This window comes from Branchiostoma floridae, chromosome 7 (genome assembly GCF_000003815.2).
Source record: "Branchiostoma floridae strain S238N-H82 chromosome 7, Bfl_VNyyK, whole genome shotgun sequence".
Taxonomy (NCBI): Eukaryota; Metazoa; Chordata; class Leptocardii; order Amphioxiformes; family Branchiostomatidae; genus Branchiostoma; species Branchiostoma floridae.
Window position 1 is genome coordinate 16,846,573 of NC_049985.1, and position 13,096 is coordinate 16,859,668.

The 13,096-nt window shown below is 41.1% G+C and overlaps 1 protein-coding gene and 1 long non-coding RNA gene across 2 annotated transcripts; both read left to right on the forward strand.

The window, feature by feature from the left end:
* The first annotated feature begins 957 nt into the window (after positions 1 to 957).
* On the forward strand, positions 958 to 12,704 carry LOC118420090 (discoidin, CUB and LCCL domain-containing protein 2-like). The gene is made up of 7 exons (XM_035826794.1): positions 958 to 1,223; positions 11,387 to 11,438; positions 11,598 to 11,670; positions 11,848 to 11,978; positions 12,088 to 12,128; positions 12,280 to 12,584; positions 12,699 to 12,704. Exons 1-7 carry the CDS (start codon positions 1,145 to 1,147, stop codon positions 12,702 to 12,704), a joined length of 687 nt encoding a protein of 228 aa, XP_035682687.1. The 5' UTR covers positions 958 to 1,144.
* Positions 6,516 to 9,767, forward strand: LOC118418877. The gene is made up of 3 exons (XR_004831547.1): positions 6,516 to 6,602; positions 6,800 to 6,994; positions 9,309 to 9,767. It is a non-coding gene; the product is annotated as an uncharacterized LOC118418877 (long non-coding RNA).
* Positions 12,705 to 13,096: the final 392 nt, after the last annotated feature.

Below are 13,096 nucleotides of genomic sequence, written 5' to 3' on the forward strand. Positions count from 1 at the left end.
GAAAATGAAGACAAACAATTTCTTGGAACAAGGAATAATTCTTATGTTCTAAATAAACAAAAAAGGTAACGGCTAAGGTGTTCTAAAATAAACAACACAGGTAACTATTGAATGGTACTGGTTTTACTTGGTGATTTTAAGAAATAAAATTAAAGGAATTCTCACTTTGGTTCTTTTGTCACAGGAGTTTTAATGCTTGACCTTTGATTTGGTTTTCAAGCCAAACCATACCTTTGAAATCTGCCTTCAGGAACATGCCTTATATTGGAAACTGAAACTGAAGTAAGGCAAGACCACAGCAGGTAAAGTCTATGGATGACATCAGTGTACGTACGTCAGCGCATTTATTTTCGCCTGATTGCAGAAAAAAAACAATTAATTTGTTAACCTTCCAGCGATGGTCAACATGCCAAAATGTTGTGACAATATGTCGCACCATATGTTTATGTTAACACCAGTGTCACTTACTCTGTACATTGTAGTAACAGTCAGAACACGGGTCGAGGCTTTCTATTGGTAAATAGGGCCCCTACGCCCACAAGGGGGTTTCTTTCAGTGTGTGAGCCGACCAGTGGTGCAGAAAAAGTGCTGGACTGTACAAAAAGTGCTGTACCATGAAAAAAGTGTGGCCCTATTTATGCAAATGGGTTCATAGTACATGTACCACACTTTTATATAATACACTTTCCTGCACGGTGGGGATATAAACACAGTTATTAAAGGGCTCTGATTTGCAGAGGGATAGTGGCCATGTTCCAACACAGGCATGAAAGGCACACAAGCTTTATGGTCTCTAAATTTGAAAAAATAATGTAGGCACCTTGTTTTCTTTGTCCGCCTTGTGTTTTTTTCTCTCACTCACATTAGAGATGGAATCAGCAGAGGATGTCATCCATAACATTTAGTTACTGTTGCCTAAGTGAAAATTAGATTTATCGTTTTGAATCAACACGTCCATCCTCAGTGACACCTTCTTTGGTGACCTAGTTTGACCCCATGTGACGTAACAGACTCGCACTACTGCTCACACCAACAGCGCCTACGCACCCGGAAGTCAAGATCAGTTCTGCATGTGTATCGTAGGGTTCGGTTTGATATAGAAAGTTACTTTTGTGACGCTCCTGGTGGTGGTGGTAAAGCCATCATGGATAGTTTCCATGTGGTATTCAAGTTCCTTATGTATTTGTGTGTCCACAGCCTACTTCCAGTGGCGGAAAGTGGCGGTATGTGTCAGATTTGATTGTTTATCACAAACCCCGTAGCTGTGAGGATATTAGCAACATAGTCGTAGGATTTGAAATTAATAGTGACTGAAAATTACGAAATAATGCATTTTAACATTTCTAATGCGTCTGTCTATCATTTAGAACTTAAGATGTCCGTATATATGTACAGTATCATGAGTTTTATCGCACTACACGTCGGGAAGTCACAAAATATTTTAGCTCGCCGATTACTTCCTTGAAGCAGTTCCTTGATATTGCAGGAAATGTGTTGCTGGCTGACAGATTCTGCATTAATTTTTCAGATACCCTGGACTGCTCTGCTGACGCCAGGGGCTTCAATGTCGACACCTTCAAGTAGGGCACAGATACAGTATCAAAATTGTTACTTAAAATCATACATATTTCGTCTATATTGTAAAAGTTACGCCTTTTGCATACTTGAACATTTTGAACATTTCTTCAGCTTCATTTCAGTGTACAGCTACTAGACTAGTACTTTTGGTCGTATATATACATTGTGTACATGTATATATGTTATATGATTGCGTATCTATTTACATTCTACAGCGTCACTTGCCCTGCTGGATGCACTACAGAAAGCGGATCTGTCTGGGGAACTGGCCTCTACACAAACGTGAGTACCGTAATGATTGACGTCTGCAGGCCAGAGAACTCTATACATTATTGGCCGCGTAGTTTTTGTCTATTTGCTTTTGCACTCAAGCTAGTAACTTATATTAACAACAGTGCCACATACACAGTACAAACATAAGGTAAACTTGGTAGTCTTTTTTTCTCTAACCTCCCAGACCGAAGTCAAGTACCCATTTTTACACCTGGGTGAAGTGAGGAAGTGCCTTTCCCAAGGGCACAACGTCAGGGGTATGGTGGGTATCGAACTCAGGACCTCTAGATTCCGAGCCGAACGCTCTACCAGTTACGCCACAAACGACGCCACGACGGCCGTGTTCTGTGTATACGATACATTTGAACTTGCTGAGCGAGTGTGAATCGCGCATAAGAGTCGGTTTTGGGAGGAGTGGTACTGATATAGACGTTTTTCTTTGTCAGGATTCGAGTATCTGCCGTGCTGCTATCCATGACGGGAGAATCACGGATGACGGGGGACATGTGACTGTGTACAGGTGGCCTGGACAGGACTCGTATCTGGGTTCCTACCAGCACGGCGTTCAAACGTCTTACTAGTAAGTGACACAGAGAGACGTATGGGATGGATACATACTTTTATTAGGAATTAATCATGTCATTCATGATGTATCTATTAACAATCGAAAATCTGGCTTTTTGATTAACAATGGAAATGTGTCCTTTTTCAGTTGGGAAAGTTGGTACGGTTCCTTCGCCTTCACACGAGGTAACTTTTCTACGTTCCACAGCAGCACGATGTGTATGTATCAAATCTTTCTCATTCTAAGTAGCAGTCCCTTGATATTGCAGGAAATATGTTGCTAACCGACAGATTTTACATTAATTCCCCAGACACCGTCTGGTGCTCTACGGACTCCACCGTCTTCGACGACGACCCCTTCACGTGAGACACACATATACAAAGATTGTTAACTTGGAAAAAAGACATATCGTCTTTATTCAAAACGTTGCGCCCTTTCCAAATATGGAATATTTCATTGAGCATCATTTGTAAAGCTATTATTTATGCATTTTTCATTGTTACAGCGTAACCTGTCCTGCTGGCTGTTCTCCATATGAACAGTACAGTGCACGTGTCTGGGGGACAGGAGTCTACAAGAGTGTGAGTACAGCTGGATGTCTGCACACCCAAAGTTATAAAATTCCATTGACAATACATATAAATTTGTTAAGTGTAAATTTCGCATAGGAGTCCATTTGGGTAGGAGTGGTGTTGAAATACATTATATTCGTTGACAGGATTCGAGTATCTGCCGTGCTGCTATCCATGACGGGAGAATAACAGACACTGGGGGACAGGTGACTGTGTACGAATTGCCTGGCCAGGCCTCGTACCTGGGATCCACTCAGAACGGCATTGAAACGTTTGAGTAAGTAACAAAGAAGTAACAACCAATGAGATTGATGCATGATTTTATTAGAATTCTATACATATCATTCATGACATATATTTTCACAATTAAAATGTGTCATTTTTTAACAATCAAAATGTCCCTTTTCAGTCACGGATGGTGGGACGGTTCTTTCGCCTTCACACGAGGTATTTCCTACAGCAGCGCTCTGTTTATATATCAAATCTGTCTAATTCTATGTACGTAGCAGTTCCTTGATGATTGCATAAAATGTGTTGCTGACCGACAGATTTTCCATTCATTCCCAGATACCGTGAGCTGCTACACTGACTCGACTAGCTTCAACGACGATACTTTCAGGTAAGGTACAAGTACAGCTTCAGAAGAAGATGTCTTTATGAAAATGTTATGAAGAGTTACTCATTTTCCATATTTTGAACATTTCATTTGTAAAGCTACCTGACTGTTGGTTATGTATCTATGTATATTCTAACTTTACAGAGTCACCTGTCCTGCTGGCTGTTCTCAGTACCAACAGTACAGTGCAAGTGTCTGGGGGACTGGGATCTATCGGAGTGTGAGTACAGCTAAAAATTAGAATGTTTTTGTACAATGCTTGGTGTATATCACATAGGAGTCCATTCGGGTAGGAAGGGTGCTAACATAGATGATATCCTCTGTCAGGACTCGAGTATCTGCCGTGCTGCTATCCATGACGGGAGAATCACAGATGACGGGGGACAGGTGACTGTGTACAGGTGGCCTGGACAGGACTCGTACCAAGGATCCGAGCGAAACGGCATTCAAACGTTTGAGTAAGTGACACAGAATGGTCTTTCAACGTATGCAACGGATGTATGATTTATTCAGAGTCAACTCATTTCGTTAATGATACATCTACTATTTCTTTCTCTTTTTCAGTGACACTGATTGGTACAGTCTGTATAGTTCCTTTGCTTTCTCACGAGGTAAGTCGTACAGCAGTGTGGCGCGTGTTGTCTTTCTCATTTCATCTGTGCCGTCTGAGACTTTGGAACAGAGGATGTAAAAGGGGCAGAGAATTTTTTTACATGAACTAATCTGGCAGAACTTTTTCAGCTTAATGCACTGTTATGTATGTCATCATGAGAAATCTTCAGTTATCTGTTTGTTTTTCTAGTTTGCCCACTTGGAATGGAGGATGGGACTATAGAGGACGATGATATCACAGCTTCGTCTCACCAACAGACACGGCCACCTTCGGCTGCACGGCTGAACGGAAACAGTGCCTGGTTTCCATCATCGCCGTTTGACGGGTCATGGATACAGGTGGATTTGGGACAAAGGAAGACAGTCAGCGGTGTGATCACTCAAGGGTACGGCTGGAGGTATATAACACAGTACCAAGTGCGATATCTAAACAACGATGGGACCTGGGCAAACGTCACGTCACCGACAGGACATGCGATGGTATGTTCAGCCAAAATTACATCGTACTCTTCATGCATCATAGGACACAATCAACTACATGTTTTCCTTCTAAGATATTCAAGTTCAATATTTCCATTTTCCATAGGATTAATATTCAATATCCCTCTTGACTTGTGAAATTCATTTTTTTTATTTTCAGACTTTTTCTGGAAATGCAGGTTCAAGTGGCCAAAAGGCCAATATGTTTTATAGACCCGTTGTAACACAAAAAGTTCAACTGAACCCGACGAGTTGGTGGATACGGCCAAGTCTTCGGATGGAGCTGTTAGGCTGTGACTTTATCGGTGAGAAAATAATCGTAATTATTGTGACAGTTTTTCATTGTTGTTGACTTTACTACATATACTTCAGACATACGCCTTTTTTCAGCATCTACTGCTCAGCCTACTGACACCAGGACGATATTTACTACTCGGCCGACTGACACCAGGACGATATTTACTACTCTTCCGACTACCATCAGGACGATATTTACTACCTATCCAACTACCATCATGACGACAACTACTACTCAGCCGACAACAGCCATTACGACATCTACTACTCAGCCGACTGCCACCAAGAAGACATCTACTACTCAGCCGACTGCCACCAGGACGACATCTACTACTCAGCCGACTGCCACCAGGAAGACATCTACTACTCAGCCGACTGCCACCAGGAAGACATCTACTACTCAACCAGCAACTGTAATGAAGACGAAATCTACTACTTTGCCTGGGAAAACTACAGCTCATACCTCCCATCAAACCGTGGGACCCTTCATGACTTTAACATTAGCAACAGCACGTAAGATTGATTTGGTTGAGACAACTTTTTTCACAAAACACCTGAAACCACATTCAGGACAAAAAAATGCCATGAATTGCATATTACACATGCCCGTAGCCAGGGGGGGTTCGGAAGAACCCCCCCACATGCTCAAAGGTCCGCTTTTTCACGCTCAAAGGTCCACTTTTTCATGCTCAAAGGTCCACTTTTTCATGTCCAAGATTTTTTTTCAAAGGCTTGACTGATTTGCATCATTCACTTATAGACATTTCATTCAATCCTAGTGCGAAATCTGCCCCCAGAAAGTTCCGGAAATGGCTTTTCAGAGGGTCCAGATTTCAAAATTTCCCCGGACCACCATTGCAACGCCTCCCGCCTTTGGTATCGGACATGGTGAAAATATGTCGGGGGAGTCGGCCTCAAAGACTTGTGCCAAAAACCTTGTGTATTTTAAGAGAAATTCGATTAAACTTAGCCAGCGAATTTTGCCCGTCAAAATGCAGGAAATGGCATTTCAGAGGGCTAAGATTTCAATTTTTCCCGGGGGAGCATGCCCCCGGACCCCCCTAGGCAGCTCACGCCGAAGGCGTGAGTCTCGCGCCTGCGGCGCTCGATGGTCCCACAAGTACTAAAAAGAACCCCCCCACCCAAAATCCTGGCTACGGGCATGTTACATGTATACAGCTCTAGACGTTGTTGTCTTATGGCACGTATATTAGTTACACCCGTACCGATAACAATATCTTCTCTATTGTAGTAGTTCTAAGTCTGTAATAGCACTACATGAAACTATGTTTTCTACAGCGCCCTTTGATGGGGACAACGAGGGACAAAAAGGTGCAAAGGGCTCGCTCGGTGTAGGTGAGTGCTAAGCAACATCATGCATGGATATAATGTATGGTTTACTTTTAATGGAACGATCGACCACTCTAGTTAACAATTACACTTTTAATCATTTTCCAAACCATAATGCATATCACTGTTAGCACACTGAGGAATATGATATCACGCATTTTCGTTTTTCGTATGCAGGGGCCATAGCGGGAATAGCAGCTGGTGTAGCAGTGGTTCTGATCGCGCTGTTAGCGTTCGTCACCATTTTCCTCAGAAAAAGGTATGTGCTTCGACCGTACGTGCGCACAACCATTGTCACTATAAGGGAAAGATACAGCATGTGATTAAGGGACTTTTTTTATCAATGCTATATCCGGAACTCTAAATTTGGACTTACAATGTATTGATGACCTTGTTCTACAACTTGGATAGTGCCATACCAGTATCTTGAAAATGACTTCATTCTCACATTACCAGACAATCAAACCAGAAGCATGCATCAAACGTTCCAAGAGGCGCACCTGAGCAAAGGTTCCGTAACCCGGAATACTTGGGTACAGCAGTGACCAGCGAGGACACTCCTGCGCAAGAAGAGGGGTACACCGACTGTGAACTTTACAACAACACCGAGGACAACAACCCGTATGACACGTACAACTATGCAAACCCTGGGTAAGTCTTTTTTCAGTAATATTATCTACCGAAGATAGAAAACTGCGCGAAACAAAGCTGTAGATTGTAGACATACTTGTTTCAACTTCCCTGTGCTGGTCAAATGTTCTCTATCTCATGCGATAGGAGACACATGTACTTTTTATCACTACCTGTGCAATAGTTGTAGATTGTAGAAATACTGGTCCTATTGCGCTTAACAAATGTACTTTTACTCATGTGATAGTGGGCACTAGTACTTTGTATTACTCCCTGTAGCTATAGATTATAGAAATACTTAAAACTAGAAAGGCCGACATTTGCTTGGGTGCAAATACAGCATATTTCAGCCATACCCATTCCCACGCAACATTGGACTGTTCCAAGTCACCCCTGCGCAAAAATGCAATATTTTAACTGTAAGTTATCCCCAAAAGAGAACTAATATTGTGAATTGATTCCAGGTCAAAACAGAGCTTGCCCAATATGCCCCGGGCCCATATGGAAGAATATAATCTTCCACAGGAGCGCTTATGCATAACTGATTGGTTTTTAGAATTGCGGCAGCTCCTATTTTTCCGAGAGTGAAAAAAAACGCATCTTCCATTAAGATTTTCATCATGAAATTACATGACGCCATTCAACAATTTCCACTTCGATAACTAGGTCTAAATACCGTAATAATCTCCTTGTGATGTGGGTACATTTATCATTGCAGTGAACTTTTTTTTAAGCAAGTAGCTATAGGGCATACATTTTGATAATTGTCAAGCAGGTGCAGGTACTGTGTAGTAGGAGTGTTGTTGTTTTTTCAAGCTAAAAACTTCAATCTTCTTCTTGTTTTGTATGAGCCATTATAAACGGAGACGTCTCGAATTTTTACAAGAATTTTACCACTCTGTCGCTTCATTTCTTTTCTGAAAAATCCCAGGACCAACAAGTTAATTTGATTTGGCTTTATCTGTATAACGTTATTTCATTTTCCTTCGAATTCTTTGTTAAGTATATGCCCCTGCATACCACTGTTAAATTGTTTTACTTTGTATGCAATCCGCTGAGCCATCGGACGTAATCTTGTCTGAGTGTTATAATTTCCTGCTCGTAGCGTGCGAGACCTGGAGGATAGGTGTTTATACCTTGTTCGTGGGTTTCTTTTCGGAGGTCAGTGGTGATACTCTGGTACTGAGAGTGTTTTATTGGGCTCAAACTCTGGCAGTTTAAAGTTACTTACAATTTTAATGTACAAAGTTTACGTCAAAAAAGAACAACAACAATACTAGAAGTACCTACATTTGTTCGGGAAAAATACATCCATTCTCGCCACTGTCAAACTTACGTATCAAAACTAAACGCAAACTGTCCAATTTTCCCTGTCCAAATCTGCCGAAAATGATTGATAGTGCCATGCGGAATGTTGGTAAAGTCATCGCCACTAACGTTCAATGCACGCGTACCGTCCGCTACCGCTCAAATGACCCTGTCTGAACTCCAAATCCTCGCAAACTACAATTTCAAACCGGGCACAGGGCACCATATGGCAACTGTAAGGCTGTAATGTGCATCTGTTTGTGTATATACGGGATTGCAAGGCCCCGCTTATGAATATTAACTAGCATTCGCCTTTCTCGTCGCTGATTGGCTGGCGTCCATAAAGTAATTAACTCTCGCTCTCCCCAGACCGCTGGCACCTGGCACGTGTGGGCTCTGGGGTCACTGGAGTTCACGGGAGAAGACCGAAAGAAAACCAAATTCCCCTCAGAAAAGTGCAGAAATTAATAATTTGAAATTGGTTTATACCAAAAATTTTACTTGGATCATTTTACCAACTATCTAATGCCTATCTACACCAAATCTAAGGTCATTCCATTGTAATTCAAGGGAACAGGGGGCCACAATATACAGTTTTGGTCAAAACATGACCTTTAAACTTCAATAAAATCATTTTAGAGGCAGATATGAATAAAATCAGAAAAACACACCTTGGTATTGACCCACTCTACCTTTGTGCTAAATTTCAGGTCATTCGGTCACGGAACGACGGAGATGAATCGCTTTGAAGATTTGACAGGAGAAAGAAAGAAAGAAAGAAACATTACGAATACAATATATTTCACCATACCATATATGGTATGGCTGAAATATAAATACGTTTTTGACAAATGTACTATTTGTTTTAAGAATAAAACTGTAATGTTATATGTAGGAGAAAAACTGATAGGCAATTGCAAACCTGCTATCAAACGATAGTTTATAAATATTACAAAATAACATAAATTCATATGGGCATATGCATTTGAGACATTGAGTATTCTCATCTATCATGTTTCTATTTCAGACAAATCTCTGGAGGGGAAATCTCAGAACCCCATGATTACGACTATGTTACAATACCAGGGGAATCCGATAGGGGCGTGGTGGACAACGTAATCTACGAGAGTTCAGACATGACGTAGAAATACAATCTATCATTGAATTTTTTAATTTTTTATTAAGAGAAGGGTTGTGGCAGCAATATGTATATTTCTTTTTAATTTCACCTCACTGCTAAACCAATCGTGATCTCTTCAGGGTGTTACAGTCACACAGATTACCTGCTTTCTTGCTGCTTGTCCAAAAGAATTCTATATATTCCATCCTATACATATTATAAAATAATTCAATTACATTCTAGGAGGATATAAGTCTTATCGTGTACAAATAGGTAGATATGTAAAAGAATATCCAGACCTTATAACCAGTTGTGGAAACAATACGTTACACTCAACATATTTTCATATATCTGTTTGCTACTCCATCTGTATTCGCTTGTTTATAGGTACACATGTATGTATATATATGCGGATGTACAAGACATAACGGAAGTCACTGTACTTTTGCTGTGTAAGTAATATGTATGGTGGTCATGACCAGATAGTGGTTGAAGGATTCAAAGGAAGGAATAAAGGACAGCAAAGTCAAGTATTAAAAAGGAAGACAGAAAAAATTAAGACAAACAGTATTATTGATTGATGTATGAAGCTCTTATGACGTCGACGTCGTGCTTTGTAAAGTTTACTATGATTCTGAAAACTTGAAACTCTTCCATGTATCTCCATATAAAGAAGGAAGGATGAAAAAAATAAAGGGGAAGAAAGGCATATGAGAAACCTCTACTTTTTAATTTAAAGAACCCACCGTGCAGTATACGCTGAACATTTTATCTAGGGCTGCCATCGTTAACTTCTACTTATTCATCTTCTATCACTTTGAATAAGTGAACATTTGTACTTCATTTCTCTTGTATGTACACGTTTTCAAGGACAGTTTTAAAAGCACTTTTCTTGGTAGTAAGGGAATATATTAAACAATATCTTCCAATTTGCAGCATGATAGTTGAATAGAGATGTGCTTTTAAATTAATAATATTAGTTTTCTTTGTCAAAGAAGATACAATCCTATTCTGTGTATGTTATCAATGTTGACACCAGTGTCACTTACTGTATCATTGAACACGGAAGTAAAAGTCGTGCTTGTTGTGTTATCCTGTTCTTTATTGCTTCGATTCTTGTTACAAGCTTCATGGTCTCTAAATTTTAAACTGTAGGCTTCTTGATCACCGCTGATGGATGTCGTGGAGACCCTATGACCGCTGTGGTTAGGGGCCGTGGGTGAGTGAGTGAGTGAGTGAGTGAGTGAGTGAGTGAGTGAGTGAGTGAGTGAGTGAGTGAGTGAGTGAGTGAGTGAGTGAGTGAGTGAGTGAGTGAGTGAGTGAGTGAGTGAGTGAGTGAGTGAGTGAGTGAATGAGTGAGTGAGTGAGTGAGTGAGTGAGAGGCGTCTTGTCTTCTTTGTTCGCTTTTTTTCGCGCGCTCGCATTAGATATACAGTCTATAGAGGATGTTATCCATAGCATTTATTTGCTGTGGCCTAAGTATAAATATCAGCTTTACAGTTTTGAAAACCGTGACCAACACTTCCCTTCCAGTCAGTGGCGCTTTCTTTGGTGACCTAGATTGACCCCATGTGACGTCACAGACTCGCCCCAACGCCTACGCACCCGGAAGTCAAGAACAGTTCTGCATGCGGATCGCAGGGTTCCTGGTTTGATATAGAACTTGAAGTACATTGGTGAAGCTCCTGGTCGCTGGTACATGGTGGTGTTAGAAAGGTCACCATGGTTATGTTTCGTGTGGTGTTTAGGTTCCTTGTGTGTTTGTGTTTCTACTGCCTGACCTTCCAGTGCCAGTGGCGGAAAGTGACGGTATGTGGACACGGATTCTTATCACTAACACTTAGTACTTATGATGTAATACAGATGTATAATATAACAACATAGCCGTACAACATTTCAACTCGCCCACTACTTCCTTGTTGTAGCAGTTCCTTGATAAATGCAGAAAATGTGTTGCTGACCAACAGATTTTGTATTAACTCCAGATACCGTGGATTGCTCTACTGATTCCAGAGGCTTCAGCATCGACACCTTCACGTAAACCACATGTTCAAATTCAAACTCTTTCACTAAAATATATGTCGTCTTTATTAAATATTATGAAAAGTCGTGCTTTTCCATATTTAGACCATTCCTCTATACTTCATTTGTAGAACTATTTGACTGTTGGATATATTTTCGATTTTATCTTTACAGCGTCAATTGCCCTGCTGGATGTTCTCCATACCAATACAACAGACGTGTCTGGGGGACCGGAGTCTACACGAGTGTGAGTACAGCTAGCTAGATTTCTGAACACGCGGATTTTACAAGTACTGGATTACAGCGGGAAACTAACTTTTTTTGTGCGTAAAATGGAAACCTACTGAGTGCAAGTTGCGCATAAAATTCCACTCAGTGGGGAGAAGGAGTACTAAGTTAGAGTAATCAATGCTTTTTTTGTCAGGATTCTAGTATCTGCCGTGCTGCTATCCATGATGGAAGAATCACGGATGACGGGGGACAGGTGACTGTGTACAGGTGGCCTGGGCAGGACTCGTACCAGGGTTCTACTCAGAATGGTATTGAAACAGATGGGTAAGTGACAAAGAAAGGTGAACGTATGCGATTGAAGGAATGACTTTATTAAGAGTCAACTCATCTCATTCATGATTCATCTGCTAAGATATTTCTTACCCTTTTTCAGTTTCTTCTTCAGTTGGAGTAGTTCCTTCGCTTTCACACGAGGTAAGTCATGCAGCAGTGTCCTGTGTATTTGAAATTTTCTCATTTCATCTGTGCCCTCCGGATCTTTGCATGTTAAAAAATTCAACTCACCTGAACAGGGTATTTTCGACTTGTACTTATGTATGCCATCACGAGAAACATTCATTTCTAGTATGCCGTGACGCCCTTGGAATGGAACATGGGGCTATACAGGACGGAGACATCACAGCTTCGTCTCACCAAAGCAACTGGCCACCCTCTGCTGCCCGGTTGAACGGCAACAGTGCCTGGTTTCCATCAGAGCCGTTCGCCAGATCGTGGATCCAGGTGGATTTGAGACAACGAAAGACAGTCAGTGGTGTGATCACTCAAGGTTACGACGGGAGGCAGAATTATTGGGTAACACAATACCAAGTGTGGTATTTAAACAACGATGATGTCTTGACAGCCGTCTCGTCAGCGACAGGGCGTGTAATGGTACGTTCGGCAAACTCACGTCGCTCTGTACCTGTATCATGGTCCCCATGCACAATGCAACTGTTTTCCTTTTACAAAGTAGTCATCTATACCCCAACATCTCACACTGTGTAGGAGTAACTGGTCTTCATTTCTCTTAACTCTGCTCCAAACCAATCGGCTACGTTGTTCTAGTCGAGATAACAACGTATTAGGAAGGAACACGATAAGATGTAAGATAACATCATCATCATCAGATAACACACATATATATGTATATATATGTGTGTGTGTGTGTGTGTGTCGCATTCAAGTTCAATGTTTTCATTATATATATATATTGGATAATGGTCGCCATTCATCTTCATTTGTGAACTTTGTTTTTTCATTTTCAGAGTTTCTCTGGAAATACAGGTCCAAATGGTCAGAAGACCAATATATTTTACAGGCCCATTGTTACACAAAAAATCCAACTCTACCCGACAAATTGGCAGAGAGAGCCAGGTCTTCGGTTGGAGCTCCTGGGTTGTGAC